This window comes from Panthera tigris, chromosome D3 (assembly GCF_018350195.1).
Source record: "Panthera tigris isolate Pti1 chromosome D3, P.tigris_Pti1_mat1.1, whole genome shotgun sequence".
Classification (NCBI taxonomy): domain Eukaryota; kingdom Metazoa; phylum Chordata; class Mammalia; order Carnivora; family Felidae; genus Panthera; species Panthera tigris.
The window spans coordinates 79,871,646-79,897,805 of record NC_056671.1 but is presented as its reverse complement, the minus strand read 5'-3'; the positions used below and the strand labels follow the sequence as shown (position 1 = coordinate 79,897,805).

Here is a 26,160-nt window from a genome sequence, read left to right as displayed (position 1 = left end):
CTCCCTCACCACCCGCCCCCCAAAAGGAAGGTCCGGAGATACGGCGACCACGTTTAAAGTCAGAGCACCCCTCTTCCTCACTTACTCCCCCACACCTCATTTCTCTGAAAATAAATGGCCCTTTCTGTGGGGTGGCCGGGGTGGGGGAAGTCAGCATTTTTCTTTATTCTTTGGAGATGAAGCGATGGAAGGGTTATGGGGTCGAACTACTGTCACCGCTTGCCTCCATTCGGCTTCGCTGCCTTAACAACCTTAGAGTGCTTTTGTAACCAGTATGTAGAATTGAAAAAAGACGTCTTCCAAGCTCAAATGGATGATGCTTTTAAGTACTAGATGCTACCTGTCAAAAAAAAAAAAAATTATTTTACACTGTGCTTTCATCTTTCTGGAACCTTGTCAGAAAAATTTGATTTTTAGCACTTACGTGAAAAGTTAAATGTGGATCTGCCTTGCGAACGAACTTATTCTACTCCAGTATCGAATAATCAGAACCGCACGACTCAGCCCATAGCCGCCATTAGTTGGTAGGCTCTCCGACTAGAGTTAATTTTTGAGGACAGGGAATATTTGGGGTCTTTTATCAGTGGACAGAGCTGAAATAACTGAGTCCAACGTAACGCAGAACTGTGTTTTGCTAGGTTCCTCACCACCCCTTCCTCCTAGATTCAGTTCCCCTCTGCATTTCCAGGTCTCTCAACCGGTGCAATTCTCCTGTTCATCAAAAAAGAATTCAACAGACATCGGCGTGCCTCCTTGGCGCTATTTCATTACGTTCGAACTTTCACACGTGTGATTTCATTTGACCCTCATGGCTATAATTTAAAATAAAGTCTCATTTCCTCTCTGGGGAAAATAAAGCTCAGAGGCCCCAGGTTCCTTCCCCTTGCCTCCTTCTGTCCCCACTTTTCCCGCTGCCTCACCGGTGCCCTAACCAGCCTTCGAACGGCCAGACTTTCTTTCCTCAACCATCCACGTTTCTTTAAATACGTAAAACCCTGGATTGCGAGGAACTTGTTCTGCGAGCGTTCCACAAGGCCAGCAAACGTTTCTAATAAATTTTAACTTGATAAATGAGTGATGTCTTGCCATACGAGTCGTACATTCGGCCAAACACCACATGATCGCAACCGAGTCAATGGTTCCTGAAATACGCTTTGATATATACAAGTACTTTGGATTACAGGCATGTTTCCGGAACTAATTATGCTCGCGAGCCAAGTTTTTACTGTACCATCATTAACGTGTTCTTCCTCTACTTAAAACTTGGTAATTTCTAATTTTTCCACTGACCTCAAAGTCTCCAGCTTGACTCTATTTTACCTGTTGAACCACACACCTCACAACTCTTTCCATATGTTCCATCTCCTACACCGGCCTTCGTCTCCTCCTCCCACATCCCCGGCCACAAAACACAGTGGCTTCCATTCCCGAGCCTTGCCTTGCGTCCCGTCCCCTCTTCTACACTGGGACCATCCGGACCCTGCCCCTCTCCACATTCCCCTCCTCCACAGAGCCTGACATGGGCTCTTCCAGGGTATGCTTGGCCCTCCCATGCCAAGCCTTCCATGGCACCGTCACCTCCATGCAGGAGGGTGTCAGGATACGGACTGAGGGACCGGATGCTGTCAGCACGAGTGTAAACCACTTGGGAAACAATTTGGCAAATCCTGGAAAACTGAGCATTTTTGTGTGTCTTACAACCCAGCACTTGGCACTCCTGGATTTATATCCTAAAGAACCTTCGCACGCACGAACCAGGAGATGGTACAAACACGCTCCAGTGAGAGCAAAAAAAAAAAAAAAAAAAAGAAAGCAAGCACCCACATGTTTGTGGACAGAATGGAAATTGTGTGTGTGTTTGTGTTTTTCCCCCATGAGACACAACAGAACAGTGGAAAGTTAGAGACAATGAATACACTGCAGGAATGTAACATCAGGACCCCAAACCGGTAGAGACAGTCATGCAAGACTATGTACGAGACACCTTTTCCATAAAGCTCAAGAAAAGTAGTACACGGTGTGTGAGGGAGGAGAATGTGACATGTGAGGGGAAGGGCATGGGGACGATAAAGTTTACAGTCGTGGGCTCCTTGGTGCAGCGGCAGAAAAGGAGGGAGGAGGGGACACCGGTAAGGACACGGGCAGCCTGCGCATTAACGTGAAGGTGGCTTACGGCTCGCGTGTCCCACGTGTAGGTGCACGGGTGCCAGCCGAAGGGGAGAAGGGGAGGGCTGGGGCCTCGGGAATGCTGTGATCATTTGGAACCCACCGTCCGAATGGGGCCAGAGGGGACATTCATTAGATGCCTCTGGACAATCGTCTGCTGTCCGGTCAGCTGGAGCCCTTGAGTGCCCGCTATTGCGTGAATGCTGGGGGACAACCATAGGACAGACAGGGCCTGGGCCACGCGACGAGACCTCAGGGACCGCCACCAGACGTGACTGTATGGTGCACACGAGGAAAGGGTCTCCCCGTAAATTACTGACTGCGTAAAAACGGACTGGAGACTGGGTCACGGCCAACAGAACCGGTGAAATAAAAGCTAGTCAATAACGCACGGAGAGTCGCCCGGAAAAACACCATCGTAATGAATCTGCGAAAGCAAATCGTGTTCTCTACACTTTGGGGGAGGGAAGCCTCAACCAGAAACACAGCTCTGGGCACGCGGCGTGCGCTCGGTGGGCCCGGAAACAGAGTCTCTCCTCTCCGTGGTCACACAGGTGACCTCCGAAGCAAGGCTGCTGGAGAAGAAACTGAAGAACATCGAGGTGGTAAAGAAACTTTGGGATTCGGCGCCCCACGTCCCAGGGGAAAACGGCTCGATTCGTTAACAAGAAAAAACAAATCACCGTGTGTGAGGCCCTCCTCCTTTTCATTTTTACAAAATCTGCAATAAACCACAATTCTTAAGCTGTTTTTCATTTTTTTTTTATTGCTGTTAATTCAAGGAAAAAGGGTTGCATAAAATCCAATCTGTTCTAGAAATATAAGTGGCCTTTCCAGTACATAACATTTCAAATATCAAAGTATATGGTAAACATACAAATAAGGAGAAGGTAACATACCTCCTATATACAGTACAGTATTTTAAATCATAAAATAAGCTCCATAAAGTACAACTGGCAAGTGGTTCCCAACACGGCCCATACGTGGCTCATCAAAACTCTCACTTGGAACAACTCAACGGCAGCTTAGCAATTAATTTAATAATGTGGTCCAAAAATACCCAGATCAAATAAAATATATTTAATCAAAATAATTTCCTTTATGCGAACTTTCTTCTTTAAATTAAAGCTTTCATCTACCCCTTGACACCCACCCCTTTCCCTTCCCCCTGAACTCCCACCCTGAAAGTTAGTTTCAAAATGTACATTGCTGTTATAAATATAAATGCTACCCAGGAAGCATTAAATGAAGCTTCTCTTTTCTTCAAGTTTTTCCTTTTATCTAGCCATCTGCTAGGCTTCTGAACCCAGACCAAGGATTTAAGTTCCTCTGCTGGGCACTGACATTGCCCCACACGACACGAATCTATCCCTTCTGCTCTGTACTGAGGAATGGGAAAACAAAACCAGCCCGACCCCGAACCCCTGACTGTCCGGGGGCAGATGCTCATTGCTGTTGAATGCAGCAGTTCCAAAAATACACCCAAGGCTTCCAGATAATCTCAGTGCACTTTAGGAAATCAAAAATTACCTGGAAGCAATTTAGTACATAGATTGGCTTTAAAAAAAAACTTTTTTTTTTCTTTTTTTTTTTTTGAAAACAGCAGCATTAAACTTAGTGACAGGACACAGACATGATTACTACTGTCTGCACACACTCGGAAGCCGGTCTTTCACATTATGATCACGCAGAGTGGGAAACTTATCAAAGTGACTTTGCGACGAGAGAGACGGCTTAGGGAACGAACCTGACTTTCGCAGAAACCAGAGCTTCCGCTCGGACTGCAACAGACCACACACATCTCGAACACAACGTATCACTGCTACAGTCGGCGTGAGAAAAGAAGCAATCTTTACTCCGGTAGTGTCTCTTTAGCACGACACGGTGACAGACTACAAGAGAGATCAGCCGTCGACGTTCATCACAGACACAGATACACACACACACACACACACGACACTCACACGTTTGTTCACTTTATGTCTCTCTGAAGCAACAGGCTAAAAAAGTATGACGAAGTAAAAACTTTTTTTGTTGTTTTGTTTTTTTTTAAGAAAAAGCTCTTTGTCCGCTTCATACATCATATTTTTTCAGTTTCATATGGTTTTACTTCTTCCGCTCTCTTCCACTTAACTTGAATTTTGATTTGGACAACAAGCACTGCATATATGTATTTACGTGATGCTGTTTATTACATATATACACACGATTTGGGGAACTTGATTTCTCCTCTCAGATGAAGGTGAAGCACTTCACCCTGGATTTACAGGCCACAGGAAAGGGGGTGGCAGGGAGACGTGTGTCCTTTGCGGTGAAAGTGAGAAAAGCTGGGAAGAAGCAAAGTTTCTCTTTTTCAAAACCATATGACTGTCACCAGTGTTGTAAAAAAAAAAAAGAAAAAAGGTCAAATACACAGTTTTAAAGATTCAGTAAACATTGCACACAGCAAGTATTCAGTGTAAAAAAAAAAAAAAAAAGCACAGCAAACATTTTCCTTTTGATAGTTTGGAGGTTTAAATTACATGTATCATACAGATAAGCCTGTTGTTGAACCAGGAGACCAGAGGCTCAAAAGCAACGCATTCTTTTTTGTTTTGGACATCAGTACAACAGAAATGAAAAACCCCAAGTGCATAGAAATCTAGGAAATGTATAGACAAAGAAACACAAACAAAATACCTTTCCTTTCCTCCCCTCCACACCCCACCATGACTCCCCAACACGTCAGGGTATTAAGCAGTCAAGCTTTACGCGTTTCAGTCTGCAGAATCCAACGTATCATTAGAAGGGGGGAGGGGAGGTGCGTATCTCAGTCTGTAAGTGCCTAAAACGGGAAAGACAGAACTGCTAAGTCACTGCTTACAACGCAATGCATCACAAACCACTACAAGATAACAAAAGGGCATGCTCGCCAGAAGGCAGCTTCCTCCGCACTATTATGGTCCCAAATGGTACACAGGATTACCTTCCAAAGTTAAGAGGAAGTTTGTGCTTTAAGTCCAACCTAAAGCTAGCAAACCCAATCTTCCTTTCAAAATGCCAAATACACATTCGCACTTCAAGACTTCTTTTCTGGAGGAGACTTGGCAAAATTGACAAAAGCCAAATCCAAGTGAGAGAGAACAGTCTGACGTCTACGCTGAGTTTGTGATCTTACTCCCACTTATTTAAGAACATCTTTCTTGTTCCTGGTGGCGAGAACATTAAACGGAGTTCAAGCTAACTCCCTTGCTCCCAAACCAGTGCTTAAATATTTTGTTCCTTAAAATGCATTAAGCATCTTTTTTTAAGCATCTTCTGGGAAGGGAAGGGGCAGCGTGGCTGGGGTGGGGAGGGGGGGGGGAGTGTGCATGGGGCCAGCCGGCTGTGCATACGTGTACCACACTACAACTAACAATCATACCTGTCGGGTGACTAGAATTACTTCCCGCTTCCTCCTATTTAAAACTTTCGCTTACTCTACAAAACAGGACTGTAGCTTTAAAAAAAAAAAAAAGTGCTGCAAACAAGAGATCTGCTATCATGTGACACAAATTCCCATTATATTCCTTCAAAAGTGCCTCAACGGTTCTTAGGCTCTCACTGGAAACTCAATTCCTCAACTCCCTCGCGCTGGGTGGCCCGGGTCTACGCTATGTTTTCCCATTTGCCTCTGAACGATCTGTCACTGAAAGCACACCATCCGTAAGTGAGCACACACCAGCTCCTTCTGCCACAACAGGCTCCCCGCGCTCAGTGAGGTGGGGAGAAGCGGGCACACTCAAAAACAAGTCCTCTGGGAGCTCTCATGATTACCTTGTTGACTGGCCTCCATGGACGACTGCTTGCACTCCTGTGCGTAGTGCCCGCTTACACCGCAGTTGTAACATGAAACGTTCCCGTTCTTCTTGGGCCCCGAACCGCTCGTGTTGGCGACTACGTTAGGTGCTGGATACACAGGGTAGAATCTCCCAAACCCCGCCATTTGTTGCATGCCGTAGTTGGCTTGGCTCCCCATGACCGGGTCGTGCACCAGGCCGTTCGCATACGGAGTCTGAGGCAGAAAAAAAGGAAGTTGGTTTCCATTGCTCTGATGTGCTTGGTTGAGGTAGCTGCCGTTGCAGATGGATGGCAGAGTAAAGAACGACGGGACTCGGTACATTGGTCCGGGCATCGGGTTGGGATAATAGTAACTGTTCAGCTGAAGGCTGCCGTTGGTCCCGCAGCTGCACCTTCGCCCGCAAGAACCGCAAGGACCCGAGCCCATCTGCTGCGGCGGCAATACTGTCCCGTTAGCGTTCGTGTTTCCCACAGCGCTGATGTAAGACGTGCTGTCGCTCTGTGCGGTGCTGTGTGTCAAGGCGGGGCTCGGGCTGGGGGCGGGGCCTGGGGTGTGGGTGGGGACCGCGGGAGGAACCGACTGGGCCTGACTGATGCCCGCACCCGCGGACTGGGCCGACGCCGCCGCCGTGCCGAGCACGCTGGAATTCTGGCTGGGCAGCACGCCGGCAGCAAGCGGGGAGCCCGGCAGGGTGTAGGAAGCTGGTGGCTGTGCGGCCGAAAGGCCGGCTGCTGGGAGAACTACCTTCACATTGGTAGGCTGAGGGACTGTCCCAGTGTTTCCCTCGATTTGAGGCACCATTTGATTGAGTCCTACCACCTGGGATGCAGATTTTGCGATGGGGTCCGTGGTAGCCACAGGAGATCCCGGAAAACTACCTGGGCTATGGACAGGGATAAAGGCAGTGTTTGGTGATCCGATGCTCAGACTCGCGGGTGGCTGCTGCGGGATGTTAACCGGGCAACTCTCGGAGGACCCCTGTGGCGGCGGCAACTTTAGCCTCTGAATTGTCAGGTGCAGAGCAGGGGCGCTGCTGTGCGGGAGGAACGCGGACGGAAGAGGTAAAGGGGAAGCCAGTAATTCGAGGTGTTTTTCGGATTCTCCGGTAGAAGCTGTTGGCCCCAGTATTCCAACAGGGGTAGAATTCGTGGACTCCCTTATTGCAGAAATTGCAACGGGACTGGGAACAAGCATCCCTATTGTCTTGCCGTCAGCGGATTTGGGTGGAGGGACGACAACGTCAGACTTCTGGGCACCATTGTGCATGACACAGTGTAAAGTTGGCATAAAAGAAATATGCTGATACTTGGGCGCATGTAGGGGGTCTCCTAGAAGGCCTCCGTTGTCGCTTCCTAACGAAGCAATCTGAACAGGTGGCTTGACACTGACGGTCTGGTTGACAGAACCACAGCCTGTAAACCTGGTTGTTGACGGATTCCCAGAATCCTCAGAATTGCTGTCTGTGTCTAAGGAAAACAAACACAAACAGCTGTCAAAGCGGAACTCCGGAACTCCGATCTCTTGCTAGAAATAAACTTGAACTATGTATCTAAAATGAACTCTGAAGTTTGGAAGTGGAGGAAATGTGTCCCTCGGTTACCTGACAGCCAAGAAATTTTGGCTGTCTATGGACTTCGTTTAAAAGAGAATCGGGACAAGGCGAAACCACGGAGATAATAAAAAGACCAGTGGTTGCCAGGGGTGGGGAGTTGGGGGGAGAGATGAAGCACAGGGGATTTTTAGGGCAGTGAGAACGATCTGTAGGGTATCATAATGGTAAATGTAAGTCATTATACATTCGTCCAAAGCCACCGAAGGTGTAACAAGCAAGAATGAATCCTTAGGTAAACAATGGGCTTTGGGTGATAACAGTGCGTCAGTGGAGGTTCATCCTTGACAAAAGACGTATCACTTTAGTGAGTGGTGCTGATAATGGCGTAGGCTATTCATGTGGCAGAAGCATATGGGAAATCTCTGTACCTCCCTCTTTATTTCACTGTAAACCTGAAACCGCTCTAAAACAATTACGTTTTTAATTAAAAAAAAAAAATCCATGGAGAGATTAACTGGAGGCTGAATGAAGCACAATACAAAGACTGAGATTTATTTGGTATCACCTGATTACTGAGAAAAGGACTGGATATTTTTTAACCTTCATCAATTTTAGGCAATTCGCTTAATTTATATTCTGTACTCCAAACCCAAGGTCTTCACAGATGTCTCCCGTACATGACACAATTTAAAGGAGCTCAATCACAAGATTGCATTTAACCCAAATATCTAGAGCAAGGGAATGGAAGACAATGGAATAAACGCTCTTCCTCTTAAATATTTCAGCGGGGAAATAAAGCCACGACTATAGGCATAAAACAAATGGTGTTAGAACACAAGAAGCAAGACAAATGTAAGAGTGCTGCCATTTCTCCAACGGCAGAACCAGTGAAGTGGCAAATACAAAATTATACTTCATACGGTGTTATTGCTGCAATCACTCTTATGCTTGTATACAGAAATAACTGCAATCTAAACTTCCCCTGGATTTCCTGACTTTTTTTTTTTTTTTTCTTTCACAAGAAAACTGCAGACCAGAAGTACACTGTTGCCTCAGATGAGCAGAACTGGGGTCTGTAGAGTCACTGCACACTATGTCTGATAGGACTTCACGACAGCTGCACAGTAAAGATCGGTTTTATTTGTATGTGATGCAGGAGCACTCAGGGCCATAGCTCCCGAAGACCTGACCGGACGCTCTGGCACAGCAGCTCAGGTCTCAGAAAGCTATGGTAGAAGGATCTCTACAGATCTTCAGGTGGCCCGAGAGAAATCATTTAATACCTCCTACTACCATGGGTACACCTTAGAACCAAAATGTTACCAAGCAGATGTTCATAACCAAGATGTTACCAATCAGATGTCTTTACCATGTGTGAAGAATGACATCCCCATTCAACATACACATTTTTGAAATCTCATTTCCAGAATAGTAAGGTAAGGATCTCTGACACTCCACTCCTGCATAAAAGGAACAAGAATTCTAGCAAAAACTGTCAAAATCAACTTTTTTAGAACTCTGGAAATTAACTAAAGGCTTACAGCCATCTGAGGAGTGTTTATTCAAGAAAAACTCCTGAATCTCTGAAGAAAAGTGAGCACTGTGGCATTTTAACTTGCCCTAATTCCAGCATACTTTCTCTAGCTCAGAAGCAGCCTTATAAAGGAATAGTTTTGCAACTACAGTAGCTATAAAAGCTAGCAGCCTAGCAGCCACCAGAGGAAACACGGGTGGGGCTATTTAAAGCCCCATCCCCCCAAAACTGTCAATGTCTATCTAGCAGTTACAGGTCACTCTGTGTTAACAGCTGCTTACCCACAGGGCATTTGTCGCAATCAATCAGCAGCAAATGTTTAACAACCTGGCTGCCTGAGGCAGCATTACCAGTTGGGACTAACAAGAGACTGACCAAAAACCTTAAAAGGAAAAACTGAAGAATGAGATGTCCGCAGGGAGCTTTGAAAAGCTTGCACATATTCTTGAAAATCTAGAAGGCCATGTTTAATGGCTTAATGTCAGGGCTGTTTACATACAGCCATTAATGTCGAGGGCTGTATGTAAACCCAGGAAAGCACTGAGAAAGCACTACAGTCTCACTTTTGGCCGACTCTGATCTTCTATTTGAGGAAGAAGTGAAGACCTAAGACATACAGAAAACAAATAGCAAGACGGCAGATGTGAATCCTCCGTTATCAGTAATTACAGTAAGATTAAAGGGATTAAACACTCCAATCAAATGGCAGAGATGGGCAGCATGGCTCAAAAGCCATAATCCAACTCTATGCTGTTGTATCCTAAGAGAGACACACTTTAGATTCAAAGACACAAACAGCCTTAAAGTGAAAGGACAGAAAGGGGCGCCTGGGTGGCTCAGTTGGTTAAGCGTCTGATTCTTGGGTTTCAGCTCAGGATCTCACAGTTCATGAGTTGGAGTCCCACGGTGGGCTCTGAGCCAATAGCGGGGAGCCTGCTTGGGATTTCTCTCTCCCTCTCAATAAACAAACAAACAAACAAACAAACAAACATAAAAAAATTTTAAAGCACACGTGAAAGGATGGAAAAAGTAGTGCCCTACAAACAATACCCAAACGAGAGCTGGAGTGGCTCTATTATTGTCAGATAAAATAGACTTTCGGCCAAAAACAGTCACTAGAGACAAAAAAAAAAAAGAGTATTTTATAATGACAAAAGAATCAATCCACCAGAAGACAGGAAACTTATAAATATGTACCTCTAGCAACATACACATTTTCAATCTTTCTACACTAGTAAACTACTTTATTATGACTCTTTTCTTTCTACTTAATTTCATATGCAGTGAAATAAGCTTAAAAAAAATCAACACTGCTAGGAACTTCCAAGTCAGTGGTCATTAAGGCACCCTTTATACCAATTAAATTTAAAATTAATAATGACAGTTATAGGAGCATAACATCACTTATGTTTGACAGATTTTAAGAGACAACACACATTTCCCTCCACCATCCCCATATCCCTTCCAAAGAGCAAACCTCTGTCTTTTTCTTCTTCGCTTTCAAAGCTTTCTCTTCCATCATGTCGTGGGCTAGAGGGAGAACTGTAACTCTCTGAAGAGGTTTCTCCACATGTGTCATGTCCAGATCCAATGTCCAAATTCACATCTAAAAATAACAATTCTATTCTTAAAAAATCATGTTAAGCGTATTAATTTCTGAATTGAACCATTAGAATCAGCTATAGCCGGGGCGCCTGGGTGGCTCCGTCGGTTAAGCGTCCAGCTTCGGCTCAGGTCATGAACTCACAGCTCGTTGAGTTCGAGCCCCGCGTCGGGCTCTGTGCTGACAGCTCGGAGCCTAGAGCCTGCTTGGGATTCTGTGTCTCCCTCTCTCTGCCCCTCCCCCACTCATGCTCTGTCTCTGTGTCTCTCTCAAAAATAAACGTTAAAAACAAGAGAAAAAAAAGCATTAGTTATAGCTGTAAAAAGTTTTTTCTTTTAGTTTTTCTATAATCACCTAAAAAGCTGGGCCTTGAGGTAAAAACTCATTATTACAACACAATTTTAATTGAAAATAATTGAATAACAAGTATATTCTTAAGACAAAGGCACAGGGACAAGTCAATCTTACTGACTTTAAAAAAATCAGAGTTAAAGTTCATCATAGGGTCTGCTCAGTAGGAGCACACTGAGCCATTTTCTGAGTCTAGACATTTTAACTCCTCAGAGCTTGTCGGAAAATTCATTCTTTATCAGAACTCAGGAAGAGAACTGACTGCCGGAATGTTTATTTGGTCGAATCACTATGCCTGAGTATTTGAAACAGAGGAAGACGCTCCGCATCTAGTAGACTGATTAGTCCCCCGAGTTCCGCCCAGAAGCCAGCACGGGGTGGGGCAGGGGCTGTGGTGCAGATCTGCCCCGACCAATCAGCTGTTTCTGTTCGGGGCCCAGAGAAAAGATTACTGGTACACCTCGTACTGGACACTCCCGCACTGGCCCAAACTTAGGTCACTGTTCTAGTCATTCCTATAAACCCAGCTGAGCCAGCAGAGATTCTGCCTCGCAGCAAGCACCCACACACGTTTAGGACAGAAATCCCCAGAGAAGGAATTCTGGAGAGATTTCAGGACTATAGATGAGTGAACCACTTCTTCGGCAACCTGGCAGAATCAATAAAAGGTAATCACTTGGACAAAATAGGTGTTAGAAAAAAGAGATGGTTTGTGTAGTACGCAAATTAGTTGACTAATCTGTGTCTTTTAAAGGCATTAAATTATAAGGAGGTTAGTACAGTTAAAGATGACCCACCACTCAAATGGTAAGTCAATATTAAAGAATAAAGTCATCAAGAATGCAGATGATGCGGAATCCCTTTGGGTAATAAAATGCCAAACTGCCAAGGGAAAACTGCACAAGATCTCATGAGGCTGTAAGAAAAGTGGCAGAGGAGCGACTTGGACAAGAAATAAGTTTACAGAAAAGTCATCTGGAGTACACTTACACACGGTAATAGGTTCTGACTTTCCAGTCACAACATGACTAAGGAAAGGGACGCAAGCGAACGCCAACGGCACCTGAGGACAATCTAATGTGCCACGGTGGCCAAAAAGCCTGGCATTAACTGGACTACTAAAAATGAAACCTCTCAAACTGTGGCATACGTGCAAACTGCGCATGTAAGTATTTCAACCAGCATAATGAACAAAATGAACAATTCAGTGAAGAGAATCAAAGATTCAATGACCATCTCAAGCCAGAAATGATGGGCTGACAGGGAGCCCCTGGGGGGAGGGTGAGCGGAGATCTATCTGCTCACTACAACTCAGACAGTGAAACTACAGTGGAGTTGTTGAAACTTCAAAGAGCTAAGTTTCAGACTAGGTTTAAAAAAAAAAAGCAGCTATTTCCCAAAATCACAGTTTACAGGATGATTTACTCTCGATTATATTAGCCAGTAAATATTCTCATCACCAAACTGCCAATATAATAATTTGCAGTTTTCAAAGAACTAAATACATAAATCTAAATCTATACTAAACAGAATTTTCTTTTTGATCACCTAGAAGATGCAGAGTCTTTGGAATTTTTATCAGCAGAAATCATTATTATGTGACCCTATAGAGTCAGAGTGTGGAAGGGGAGCATGAAACAATTATGCCAAAGGATGTCTCATGCACCGTCCTTTTCTTTTTCTAAGTTTATTTATTTTGAGAGAAAGAGAAACAGAGCGCATGAGCAGGGAAGGGGCAGACAGAGAGGGAGAGGGTGAATCTCAAGCAGGCTCTGCGCTGTCAGCACAGAGCCCGGCGTGGGGCTCGAACTCATGAACCACAAGATCGTGACCTGAGCTGAAGTCGAGAGCCGGACACTTAACTGACTGAGCCACCCAGGCGCCCCCCCCCACACTCTCCTTTTAAATAGAAGCATAAACCTTTTTGTTTATTATCACGTCTCAAAGAGTAAAAGGTTGTGCGTGTTATTAAGAAGACGAAAAGCAAAACCTTACAATATTAAACACTATTCTAACAATACAAATCCTGGTTATTAGTATTTATGAACAAAGAGAAGCTGGGTAGACTTAAGAACCATTTAGATACATGAGATGACAGAAACACAGTGGGTTATTATAGGAAGCTGGAGACTCTGAAGTCACTGAAATCTGTCATAAGAATTACTGAGAGGTCAACCATCTCACTGCCCCCAAACTTCTTGGTGCCACAATCAGCAACAGATGAATGGGGTGGAAGAAACACAGGCGATGCAGTGGGAAAAAGTTCTTAATAATGCAGATGAAGTAAAGCACACATCCTTTTAGCGGAGAGACTTAAAGCTTGAGGTTTTAAGAACAAACACAATGCAAAGAAAACAGATGACAAATAGCAAGCGCTGCCACCGTTTTTCGGGGACACAACATGAAGGGAGGCAGTGAGGGACTTCTGGTCCCTTCTGTGTTTTTAGAATTTTCAACAATACAAATGTCTTATTACTCAAAATAGAAGTTAAATTTTAAAGTTAAAACTAAGACCCAGACAACCTACCAATCAGAAGGATCTGACATTTTTTTTTAATTTTTTTTAATGTTTTATTTATTTTTGAGACAGGGAGAGACAGAGCATGAACAGGGGAGGGTCAGAGAGAGGGAGACACAGAATCTGAAACAGGCTCCAGGCTCTGAGCTATCAGCACAGAGCCCGACGTGGGGCTCGAACTCACGGACCGCGAGATCATGACTTGAACCGAAGTCGGCCGCTTAACCGACTGAGCCACCCAGGCGCCCCGGATCTGACATTTTTAACTCCAATACACTATCTACTACTTTATGACATGTAGGATTTGTTCCACAAAGAAACAAAACCTTAAATATATCTTACGTTTACTGAATGCTTAAAGGTAATTCCTTCTTTATAACCTAATATTTCCAAAGGAAATTAATCAACAGAGGTTTTTGTTGTTGTTGTTGTTGTTGTTGTTGTTGTTGTTTTAAATTGGAGTCAGCAAACATCTGAGTTACATCTGGTATCAATGCAAAGCTGTACAAAGTATATTTTATTTATAGTCACACTTCATGACAAAGAATAAGGTTTATCTTAATAAGAAATCCTGAGGTTGTATTTTCAGAGTACTGGAAAATAAAGAGAAAAAGGAATTGGAGTTTGGGATGCTATTTATAAGCTCTTAATAACCTACAAGTGTATGTTTTCTTCTAACTTAGAATAGGGAAAAGAACTAAATTATTGAACACCTATGTGCTCAGCACTAGTTAAGTGCTTTTCAGATGTTGCCATATTTAATCCTTACAATCCAGGGCGGGAGGTTATTAGTCCTGTCTCTGAAATGAGAGAAAGTAGGCTGCAGAGAGGCCACACATTTATGAAACTGGAGGACAAGACTCAAACCCACATTTGTCTAAGATCAAAGTCCACAGAACTTCTCTGCAAGTATGAGGCTAAAGAGGAGAGAAGACTTGTGGCTTCTTCAGTGAGCAATAGTTCCCAAATCACATGAGGGACGAGAGACAGAGCGATCTTCTGAGGGTGGGATACGTTTGACAGAAATTTCAACTGGGGAATGATCCGATTTAGGATGTGACCTAGGAGATAAATATGCGGGCAGTGCAGGAAGTGAGCTGGAAGGAGGAAGAACAGAGACAGGGAGATCTGCCACAAGTAATTTTCAACCATCCGCCGACAGATACCTTTTGCCATTCTTATTTTAGCTTTTTTCCTCCTCCTTTTAGCTGCCACCACCACCACAGGAAACCTCAGAGATAGTTAAGTGTTACAATATACTCATAAACGACGTGTTTTTTCTCCCATGTCATTTTTTCCCCAAGGACAGTTCAGTTAGTTAATTCAGTAAGTTGGCCAGCTGATTTTAGAGGAAAAATGTAACCGTATTTCCTGTATCAATATTCAATCTCTGTGAATAAGTACCTGGTTTAAAAACACACTCCATTAAAAAATATATATATTCTGGTTATTTATGTTGTATCATCACAAGTGAATGTACTAATACTTGCACAGAATTTAAATTAAAAAAAAATCCTTAATTTGTGAAATCAGTCCAATCAACAAATGTGGGAGGTACACACATGAACAAAACATACTCCTAGGGGTCTAGGGCCTTTTATTCTCTTTTGTCTTTGCTATTAATGGTACACGTAACACAGAAAAGTTATTAATGAACCAGCAGAAAGGACACTTCTCAAATGAATACAAAACCTGAAAATGAAGAAGACTTAAAAGCAGGTAAATGGAAACTATACAAATCTAGTACAATAAAAATCTGAGTGTCTGCATTCCCCTAGAACTCCGTAAAAGCCCACAGAGGACAGTCATTAAAACATGAAAACGTCAACAAGATTCTAAAAACGACTTTACACAAGGACAGGGACAGGCTTCCATGAGGGCTGAAAGGATCCCCCAGCTGCTCGGACCTGTGCTCTGGAGCAGGGACAGGCTCGAGAAGTGGACAAGTGAGGAGCCCGTGGCCTGCGGAGGAAGGAAACGGTGGGGAAGCACAACTGTGGCAAAGGAAAGGTTCGCCTCTATGGCTGCTTCCGACTTCCTAAATCAGTTCCATTAATACTTCAGAATGGTTTAATTCAGAAACTGCTATTCCCGTCCGTGCAAGGTTAACAGTATAATTTCAGGATCTGACACCACAGCTCAACAGCTACTAAAACAGGTATCATGCCAAATACATGTAGGTGATGGGTATTTGAAAGAAAAACAAACTTTCTTACCTTTCACAGAACCACCATGGGCATGCTGGGAAGTTGAGAGTCTGATACCATTTATTCTACTATTCAATCTGTTGTCAGTTTTCTTAATTTTCTCCCTAAACCCAAAATATACATGTTACTGACATTTTTTTTATAAGGCTCTCTAGAGAACACAATAGATAGTATTACTAAAATTCTGTTTTTTATAGTAACAAAATTTTTAGTAAGGTATAATCTAAATGCAAGATTCGCCCTTTAGAGTACAGTTCGGAGAGTTTTGCCCCTCCAAACTGAATATATTTTGACAATAGCTTTATTTTGATCATCTGCATTTGCTGACTATTTTGAATTAAAAAAATCAGGCCTAGAAATAAAAATGTAATGAAAATACTATTTATTCTATATAAACAAAACATGCCCATAGTCAAAGCCTACATGTTGCCTTTCTTACCAATTCCTATTACTGGAAACATTAAATTGAACCTACTTTTCTATTTGTGGCTTTCCTTTCTTCTTATTTATTGAAGATAAGCTTCGTTTTTCAGTTGAATGCTAATGGAAAGAATAAAAAGAAATCAGACTAAAACTAACCCACACTCATGTAGATATCCTTCTATTCTCCTATCAAACATTAATCTAAGAAAAATACCTATTTTTGAATTTTGCTTTTCAAATGGCCCCGTATTCTTTCTTCTGAGCACAAAATAAAACATACAAGTAACTGGCATTTGCTTACACGTTCAACAGTGTTCTTCTGAAGTACAACAGTTTTATCGACTTTAAGAAGAAAAGGTGTAGGCGCTGAAGTAGAGAGAGTAAAGGTATAACTGAATAGACTCTGAAAACAGGCCATTAAGTATGACTAAGGTAACATACAACTTCTCAAAACATTTCGTTTGTAAAACCACATTCCAGTAAAGGTTAACATTTGGAGCTGAGTGCTGACCAGAAATAAACATCAGTTAACAAATATATTTTCTGAAAAGAAGGTGGCTCTCTCCATAGCCTCACCAGTAAGCCTTCCCCTGCATCTACGGTGCTTGCGAGCATTCTGCGCTCTGATTACACCAACTCTGGAGAAAGCAAATATTTCGTAATTACATTCCTAAATTACAATGTAATTTCCTAATTACATTACATTACATCCAACTTCTCATGAGGGACGGTCAGGCTCAAAATTCACAACACCAACAGCAAGATAGTGACTGAAATGTGAATAATTCTTCCAAAAGCAAAAAATCTGGCAGAACCATTTGATGTATCCCTAGTTAGAATAAACATTATAAGATTCGCATTAAAATGTACTCCTTTTCTGGGCAATAAAGGCAATCTCAAGATATTTTTTTAGGTGTCAGAAGAGTTTAGACCATGTATTCCAATTAAGTTGAAAGTCTAACAGCTATACTATCTGACATAATAATACTTAAGAGAACTCAACTCTTGTAGAGCAGCAATGCATGGAGACAAGAACAAAACCCTCCAATACCTGGTCAGCTAAGGCCACACAGTGCTCCGGGTGCTGAACGGCGGGGCAGCTCTGCTTTCTCCAATCCACAATTCCGTTCTGTTCAGAATATTGCACGGTGAGCCCATCCAACGGAGAACAACTTGTACCAATGGTGCTATCAGAAGAAGTTTGTAAGGTGTGAAAATCTGTCCTCAGTACTCAAACCTATACTGTCTCATATAATGAAGAAGCTATAGTAACCCTTTGTTCAGTGTATGTACGTGTGTGTATGTTTTTTAAAGAATGCCTAGTGATATCTCTAAGAAAAAAAAGGATACTATGAGAATAAATTATCACACAGCTATCTTATCTAATAAATAACACCTGTCTCTAAGGAAATTAGTAACAAGTGCAAGTTGTCTTCAGACACTATATATGGTCACCTTGTGCCACTCACAGCTGGAGTGTGACCCCGATCTTGAGAGGATAGCTAAGTACTGTGTATATCTAAGGCATGTCAAAGGACAGGGCAATGTGACTGAAAAACACAAGAAACAGACATCGGAAACAGACTCCAAGAGAATCCAGAGACAGAAGTTACTGGACATGGCCTTTAAAATAACAGTGTTTAATAGGTGACTACAAGAAGATGGGAAATTTGGGGAAGGTCCCGAGAAATACAAACAAGAACCACACTTAAATTCTGGAACTGTAAAAGAAACTGAAATTAAGAACTCAACGGATAGTGGGGTGCCTGGGTGGCTCAGTCGGTTGAGTGTCCGACTTCAGCTCAGGTCATGATTTCATGGTTCTTGAGTTCGAGCCCCGCATCAGGCTCTATGCTGACAGCTCAGAGCCTGGAGCCTGCTTCCGATTCTGTGTCTCCCTCTCTCTCTGACCCTCCCCTGCTTATGCTCTGTCTCTCAAAAAGGAATAAACATTAAAAAAAAAAAAATTAAAGAACTCAATGGATAGAAGCAGACACACAAAGTCAGTAAGGAGGAACTTTGGCCAGAAGAAACTAGACTGAAGCTGGAGAAGAAGAAAATACAGAGAACACAGAAAAGCTTAGGAGACACACAGGGCCTGGTGGAAAGTCTAACACACGAAGTACCCCAGGTCTCAGAAGAGAAAACAACAGAATCAGGTGGAAGCAGTATCTGAAAAGGTAGTGGCCTGGTCTTCTCTAAAATCAAAAGGTATCAGGCTTCAGGCTTAAGAAGTGAAATTCATTCAAAGACAGCCACAAACAGTATCTTAGAAAAGTGCTCAAAACCAGATGAGAAAATCTTAAAAAGCAATCAGGCTGTGAAAAGCACATCCACTTCCAAAGAGCAACAAGGCTGAAACAATGAATGCCAGCTGTCTTTGTTAGTTCTCCCCAGAAGGAGACTCTGGGGTGGCATGGTTGATAGGGGAGGCGAGCTCAGGAAGCAAAACAAAAAGTGTGCAGAATGAAAGAGGAAAAGAGGAAAAACCAACTTGTAAGGGTCCATTACTGAGGTTGCCAACATAACAACAGAGGCTCAAACCAGCTGGGACCTCCCAGAATTATCTATCCAAAGGACAGGAAGCTGGAGCCCCCCCATCAGTTGAGTGCTGACCCCCTGGGCAAATTAACTTGCATTTCTGGACTATGCTGGTCTGAGTGCCAACCAGGTCCCCAGAATCAGCCAGGGCCCCGAGGCAGAAGGTGGAAAGTCTTACAGCTTGGGTGGGACAGGGGAAACTTGCAGAGGGTCCTAGAGCCGGGCTGAGGCTATCATGCGAGGGACCAAAGGCATTAAACAGGAAGACAGTAAAAACTTGACTTTCAAAGCACTTGCAGAAAGTCACTGCCAACCTAGAATCCTACATCCAGGAAAAGTGCAGGCAAAATAAACATTTTTTTTTTCCCCAGGTAAAAACAAAGTAAATGCATCAATGGCAGACAGAGCTACAGGAACTACTGCAGTCCTTCAGCAGGAAGGAAACAATCATGGACGGACGCTAAGACACATGGGAAAGAATGAAGGCAGTGGAACGGCAGAATCCAAGTGACAGGTGAAGGTAGGTTTCACAAGATCTAAACTACAGGGAAAATAACGTACAGGACAACCACAATTTGTAAGGTGGGAGGGGTAAGTGAAATAACAGCGAATAAAGGTCCTCACAGGGGAAGTGCTGCAAGCACCATTAGTACCAGACCTTAGAGAGTCCAAGATGCAGAATACAATCTCATGACCCCTCGTTACCACTAGAAGAATCGAAAACATTACCTAACTCTCAAAGTTAACAGAACGGAAAAACAGAATAAAACCGCCTTACAGCAAGAAAGGAAAGAAAAGGAAGATGACACAGAAAAGGCTGGACAAATAACAAGCAAACAGTAAAACAGCAGACTTCTAGGCAAACGTCTCAGTGATTAAAGTAAATGTGACACAGTGAATTCCAAACGTACAAAGACATTGTTTTAGGAATTAGATACGTACTTCACAAGGGGACTCTTGCCGGTGTGTTTCTTGTGGATGATGGTGTGCTGTAACACATCTACGGTAGAGGAAGAAACAATTATTATACCAAATGTTGCTGCCAAAAATCCAAGGGGATGACGCAACTAATTTATGTGACGGTGACAGGCTCACCAGACCATGCAGAACGCTTCTAAGCACTTTTCACAGAAAACTCTTTAAAGGGGCAACTTTTCAAAAACCGGCTACAGTACTACTGTAATGTAAACGATTTTCTTAACATTTTCTTTTGTCTCGCTTACTTTATTATAATACAGTGTCATGATACATCTAAAATACAAACTATGTGTTAACTGTTTACATTTTTGGTAAGGCTTCTGATCAAACAGCAGGCTAGTACAGTTACGTTTTGGGGGAGTCAGAAGTTATACATGGATTTTCGACCGCAAGGGGGGCAGCGCCCCTTACCGCTCTGTTGTTCAAGGGTCAACTATGTTTGCCTCTTTTCATTAAGAAACAAAATGTATCACAGAAACATCCGAAGGCCTTTCTCCATTCCACTTGACTTCCTCCCTCTACAGAGATAAACTAGCTGAAGTATTCTACTGCGTGTTTTTATTAAGATTCACCGCACCCGGGTGACACCCAGGTATTTGCTATTACACACAAGGCTGCTGTGAGGACTTCAGTCTCCATCCCCTGAACACACGGACAATTTTCATAGCAGCAGAAGTGCTGGGCGGTGGCATGAAATTAATTACTTCCAACCTCACTACACAGTGTCAAATTTCTGTCCAAATGAGTTGTACCAATTTATGTTCCCATCCGCAGCGGATCAGAGCTCCCATTACTTCATACTCCTGGTAATGTCAGACTTGAAAATGTTTTACCAATTCGGGGAGCATGAAATGATATCTCGTTTTTACAGTGTGCATTTTTCAGACTACTCGTGAGGCTAAACACTGCCTCATTGCCATTCACATTTCCTCTTCCATGAATTAACTATCTTTATCTTTTGTCCTTACTGTCAATTAGACTGATGCTCTGAGTTTTTGGACGAATATTTCTATTGTCTGGATATAGTCTTTCTTCAACTGTGAATAGCCTGTAAATATCTTCTAACTGCCTGTTTTTTGGTTACAAGCTCAGTTCTATTTTAGAAAAAAGATCTCCACCATGGTCACGTTCTGCTTTGTCAAGAAAGCCTTCTTGTCCCAGGTTATTAACATCTAAAAGTTCAGTTTTACATTTTATATACTACATTAAGTTTATATGTACTTATCTTTTGTTACTTACTTGAAATTTTTGTGCATGATGTAAGTAGGGATCTAATTATATAATATTTTTTCAACTGGAAAGCCAGCCAACATCATTTATTGAATAGTCTATTTTTTCCTCACTTATTTATAATGCCACCTGTCACATTCCAAGTTTCCATATGTCTGTTTCTTGGCTCCTTAATCTGTTCTAATGGTCTGCCTATCCTTGTGCCTATATCAGGCAAAATGACTTATTCCAGTGAATCCACACTTACCTTCTTCTTGACTTGAAGCTTCTGAGCTGTCTTCCTTTAAGTGTTCTAATATTTTAGAAGTCTTCAGAGAGGACTGTAAGTTATCTGCAGGAAGTATTCAGTACCAATTAACTTTTTAGGAAAAAGGTAATAAAGAAAACACACAGAAGGATTCCTTCTGTCCCAAGAAGAGGAGAGTGGTGAGTCAGTGGTAAAGACAACATTTCTACTAGTTAGGACCTTTACAACACCAAGGTGACACAGCACAGAACACTGGACTGGGAGCGGGGACCCTGAATCAGGGAGCCTGCTCTCCCCATGAAAACCACAGGTCTGGAGCAAGGGGCTTCACCTCCGCCAGCCCCAGGGGCTCACGCGCAATAGGAGGGGATGCGCTAGATTAGTGCTTCTCAGACATCGGTGGTGTGGGAAGGCTTTGCAAATTTCTAATGTGTTGTGAAGCATTCCTTTTATAAAATATAAGCAGGTGTGGCAATGTCCAACTGCTATAAAGCCTCTCAAGTGTCCGCCGTGAGTTTCTATTCTATTACAGAGCAGTGGCCCACGGGGCACATTCTGAAAGCCCTGGACTAGTCCTCAGGTAAGGTGCAGACTGGTGGGGTTCCAGAGCGCGATATGCTGAAGTCATCTAGGAGTTAACATTTGTTTTCTCAAGTGTCAGGACACAGACTAAGTACTACTGTCTACCCCTGGGGACAAAAGGTAGAGCTGTCATTTTTTTCAAAAAAGTGCAAATGAACTTTGACAACAGTGTGTTCCCTGGTGAAACAATGTGGACATCCTGACCACATTTTCCACACTCCCAAAACATGTCCTTTAATACATTTTAATTTTGCAACAATTTGAGGTCTTCCAATGTACTACTCCCTTTAGCACCATGCATGTAATTTAAATACTGTAAAGCTCTCGTGATGAGTTTTCTCTTATTTATATATGCGCTACTCACTTGGGCCAGTTTTCCTGGGTCGCCTGTTAAAATCGGAATTAAAAGTTTAACTTTGTGTTTTCGGCATGTGTTAAACAAACGCTATTTATAGATATTCCTTAAAAAGTACTTCCACTCGGTTCAAGCAGAAGAAAGCACTGACTGTTAGATCTATACAGCTCCAGGGTGATTAGGATTCTCCTTAAAAAACAACCAGCTACTGTCACTGTTCAGACAGAAATTTAACCGTGGAGTCACTCATCTCGTCTCATCAACTAGTCATCAAGAATCTCCCACCCTCACCACCCCCACACACACACAAGAGAGAGAGAGAGAAACTTTAAAGGTTAATCCGTTATCATATCCAATCATATTACTTTTTCTAAATTCTCTTTATTCCACCTCAAAATGAGCAAATATGCATTTTCTTTCCTCTTTAGGTACAAGAAAATAGGACTTTGTAGATAGCAGAAGGAAAGGTTAAAAAAATAAACAGCCACTTGCCATAATGGCTGTGCTTTAAGTTAGCACATTCTCCTAAAGCCCACATCAATGTTCCTGGCAAAATATTTGTTTAAAAAGGCAGTTGAGATAGATGTGCATAGAAGCACACATAAGGCTGACTGTGAGGAAGGATGAAACACGAGGGCAAAAGCAACTTATAGGAACAGAAGGAAAAAAATGGGGGAAATCTTCAGGAGGTAATATTTCAGTTGGGTCTTAAAACAGGTGTGATTTTAACAGGCTGTGCCAAAAGGAAGGACATTTAAAAGTTCAGGTGCAGAATGAGCCAAGACACTGGGACAGGAAATGGCAGGTATACTGAGTAGATGCCAAGCCTTCAAGCAGCCAGAGCCTGAGAGACTAGCAATGAGGCACAAGGAGGCTCAGGGCAGGGCTTGAATTTCAAACCAAACTTTCAAGGTTTTGAAGAGGGGATTAACCAACTGATCCCTGAGGTAATCCTGGAGTAGGTTAAAGTCAAGTGAGAAACCAGAACTGGAGACATGAGTGAGGAGGCTTTGTGCAAGGTGTGCATGGAAGAAAGGCTTAACAGCCCACAACGGACTGGTAAGGAGGGGCAGAAAGGAAGGCACCCCCTGTCCGGCGTGGCTTGGCCTGTAAATGACTGAATGTGAAGAGGAAAAGTGGAAAGAGTAACGCCCGGTTTCCAGCCAGGGAGGCTGCGGAGGTCACTACGGGAACACGGGAACACGGGACCCGGGAGGAAAGGCAGATTCTAAGAGGTGACACCCCCCGTGCCCGGCAGGGCAGCACCTCCGCAGCCTGTACACCAGGTGTGACAAGGCCCTGGAGGACCCAGTATGTCCACGAGATGGAGACAGCTGGCCTTTCCCTTGCAATCAGTCTGTTTTGTGACTTTAGCTTTGACACGCTATTTTCTGTAAAACTGCAGCGTCAATTTCACTGAAAACTACACGTTTCTTAATCGTAGGCCGCTATTCCTCAACTGCCAGCCCCATACAAGGCAGCACAGTGAAACAGGAACGCTAAGCAAGAACACATCCGATTTCTAGAGAGGAGAAGACGCTTACTGAGGCTGTGCAGAGGGTCTGGTGATATGGACTGAAAGAAGCTGTGCACTTTCTGACTCTGTAGAAAAGCTTGGGATGAAGTTGAAAATAGCTGCCTGCACATAAAAGAAAAGAGAGGTGTTAATTTCACGTAATATAAACCCACAAGAGTCTCAGTTTAGACTGTAAGGCAAATTTATGTGGCGGTTTAATTCAGGCATTATAAGTATATCGGGGGCGCTTGGGTAGCTCACTCGGTTAAGCGTCCGACTCTTGGTTTTGGCTCAGGTTATGATCTCACGGTTCGTGAGTTCGAGCCCCAAGTGCTCTAAGCTGACAGTGCAGGGCCTGCTTGGGATTCTCTCTCCCCCTCTCTGCCCCTCCCCTGCTTGCACGTGTGCATGCGCTCTCTCAAAATAAACAAACAAAAAATACTTTTTTCTGAGGAAAAGAATATTATTTTCTAATGTATTTCCCATAGGAAGAAGTGAATAAAAGTTAAACTTATTTGCAAAAATCTGGTAAATGGGCTTCTTTTTAATTTTCTATAATCTAGTGGCCTGGTTTCACTTCTGGCAATAAAAAAAAAAAAGTTACTTCAGCCTTTTGTCCAAGTGGTCCAATAGCTATCTTTCTGCCAGATAAGAACTGCAATTCCTTTACTCTTCTTCACAGGCGTTCCTTTTCATCACACGGCTGTACATGGAGGAGCCTTCCCACACTCTGAACCTAAGAGCTGGGGTGCTAGGAGTCCTGGAAACTATGGAACGCAGTGTCTGGTCAAACAAGTATTACTACATCCCAAGGCCTGACTAGCTGATGATTCACTCCACTGTGTATCCTTCCCATGATTCTAAGCTGTTATCTTTGAAAATCAGCTTTCCTCACCTTTTACTAGCGTAATTAAAAGATTCAAACTCAAGTCTTCTCTATAAAAGGGACCTTGCAATAAGGGGTATAGTTACATCACAGAAACTAATGGAAAGTTTCCTCAAGGATCTGGATAGCAGCTCTACCACATAAAAGCTGATCTACTCTAAATAAGTTACTTAGCCTTCGAACGTCATTTTCCTCAGAGGGAATGCTACTAGTTCATCAAGGTTATGACACTCACGCAGCACACAAAGCCGTCACCCTACTCAACGTACAAATCCACTTCCGTTACTTTTGAACACTTTAAATACTCATTTAAAATTCTTAAATTTCTCCCCAAGGTTCCTGACCTGTCATTCAGATTAAGTGTCAAGTCATTAAATACCTTACCAAGAGATGACCCTTGCAGACCAAAGTCACCTTGTACATTAGGCAAAACTGCTTCTTGGTATGCAGATGTGGAAATAAATATTCAATAGGAAGACAAACGAGAAATGAAGAGATGGAAGACAAACGAAGTGAGGAGCTGATCTAAATCCCCAGCTCTGCACACATTACTTGAGACTGGGGACCAAGACCCGAGGGCAGTGGTAGAACCTATGACCCATTTACTTTCACAAACCAAATGGTCCAAAGACAGACAGACACACCTTTAATTCAAGACTTGAGTCCCGAGAGACAGCTTGGACACCGACTACCAGTCCAAAAATCAACCGCATGTCTGCTGTGGGAACACGGTGCTGTACATTTAAGCCAAACCGGAGAGAAAGGCACAGGCTTGAAGTCAGAATACAGACTGAAGTCAAGGTTCAGCAACGCATAACCACAAGACAGCAATTACACCTACGTTTGTTTCCAAATCTAACTGGCTAGAAGCTAACATATTAAATTAGAAAAACAAGATTATATACGGACACGACAAATTACCCAATCCCAGTGTACATTTCAGTGGCATGTTTTCATTTTCCTAACATACAGTGTAGCTGGAATGGTATTTATGCAGTGTCCTGTGCCAACCCAATCTCTACTTCTCTTATAAACTCATTTCCTATTTCTCACTTACAATCCCCCCTTCCTTTATCATCGCTACCTTTCTTAAATCACATGAATGATAATCATCCTAATCTAAAATTCACAAATTCACAAACTGAGAATGAGGTGCCCTGACAGCCTATCAATAATGCTGTTGAGACCACAAGCTAGCCACAGAAATCAAAACATTTTTAAGGGAAATATTAGACAATAAGCCATTTTTAAAAATAAAATTTTTGAAGAGGAAAATCTTTCCAAGCAGGATATAAAACTCTGAAACCATTAGAGAAAAGATTGATAAATCTGACTATCTAAAAAAAATTAAACTGTCTACACGGTCAAGAAGTAGCAACAAACGGGTCCTTTAACAAATAACTCTTACAAATCAGCAAGACCAATAAAAAGTGGGGAGGACTGAAAAAACCATTCACAAGAAAGTGCACATACGGACTAAATACAGACTCAACTACAGACTAAAATGAGAAAGTCTTCCTCTCTGAGACTAGCAAAGATGAGAGATTGAGAGTGTATGTCTGCTGTGTGGTTGTAGAGATACAAACATAAGGAAGGCTTCTGGGGTGTACAACGTTGCTACCTCCTTAGAATTTAGAAACATCACTTATTA

The 26,160-nt window shown here is 42.9% G+C and overlaps 1 protein-coding gene across 4 annotated transcripts in view; it reads right to left on the bottom strand.

The window, feature by feature from the left end:
- Positions 1–26,160, bottom strand: part of ZCCHC2 (zinc finger CCHC-type containing 2) — a 63,109-nt gene that overhangs the window by 995 nt on the left and 35,954 nt on the right. Inside the window, exons 6-15 of one of the 4 annotated variants that reach the window (XR_006210221.1) lie at positions 23,652–23,746; positions 21,171–21,254; positions 19,658–19,715; positions 17,226–17,361; positions 16,227–16,291; positions 15,761–15,855; positions 10,550–10,678; positions 5,962–7,452; positions 4,846–4,990; positions 2,913–4,533 (exon numbers count right to left, since the gene is read on the bottom strand). Coding sequence is in view for 3 of the 4 variants with exons in the window: in XM_042963198.1 (XP_042819132.1) it covers positions 4,923–4,990; positions 5,962–7,452; positions 10,550–10,678; positions 15,761–15,855; positions 16,227–16,291; positions 17,226–17,361; positions 19,658–19,715; positions 21,171–21,254; positions 23,652–23,746 (2,221 nt within the window). In the remaining variant the exon portion in view is untranslated. Of the gene's footprint in view, positions 1–141; positions 341–2,912; positions 4,991–5,961; positions 7,453–10,549; positions 10,679–15,760; positions 15,856–16,226; positions 16,292–17,225; positions 17,362–19,657; positions 19,716–21,170; positions 21,255–23,651; positions 23,747–26,160 lie in introns of those variants that run through there. The other 3 variants (XM_042963199.1, XM_042963198.1, XM_042963200.1) reach the window with 3 other exon arrangements.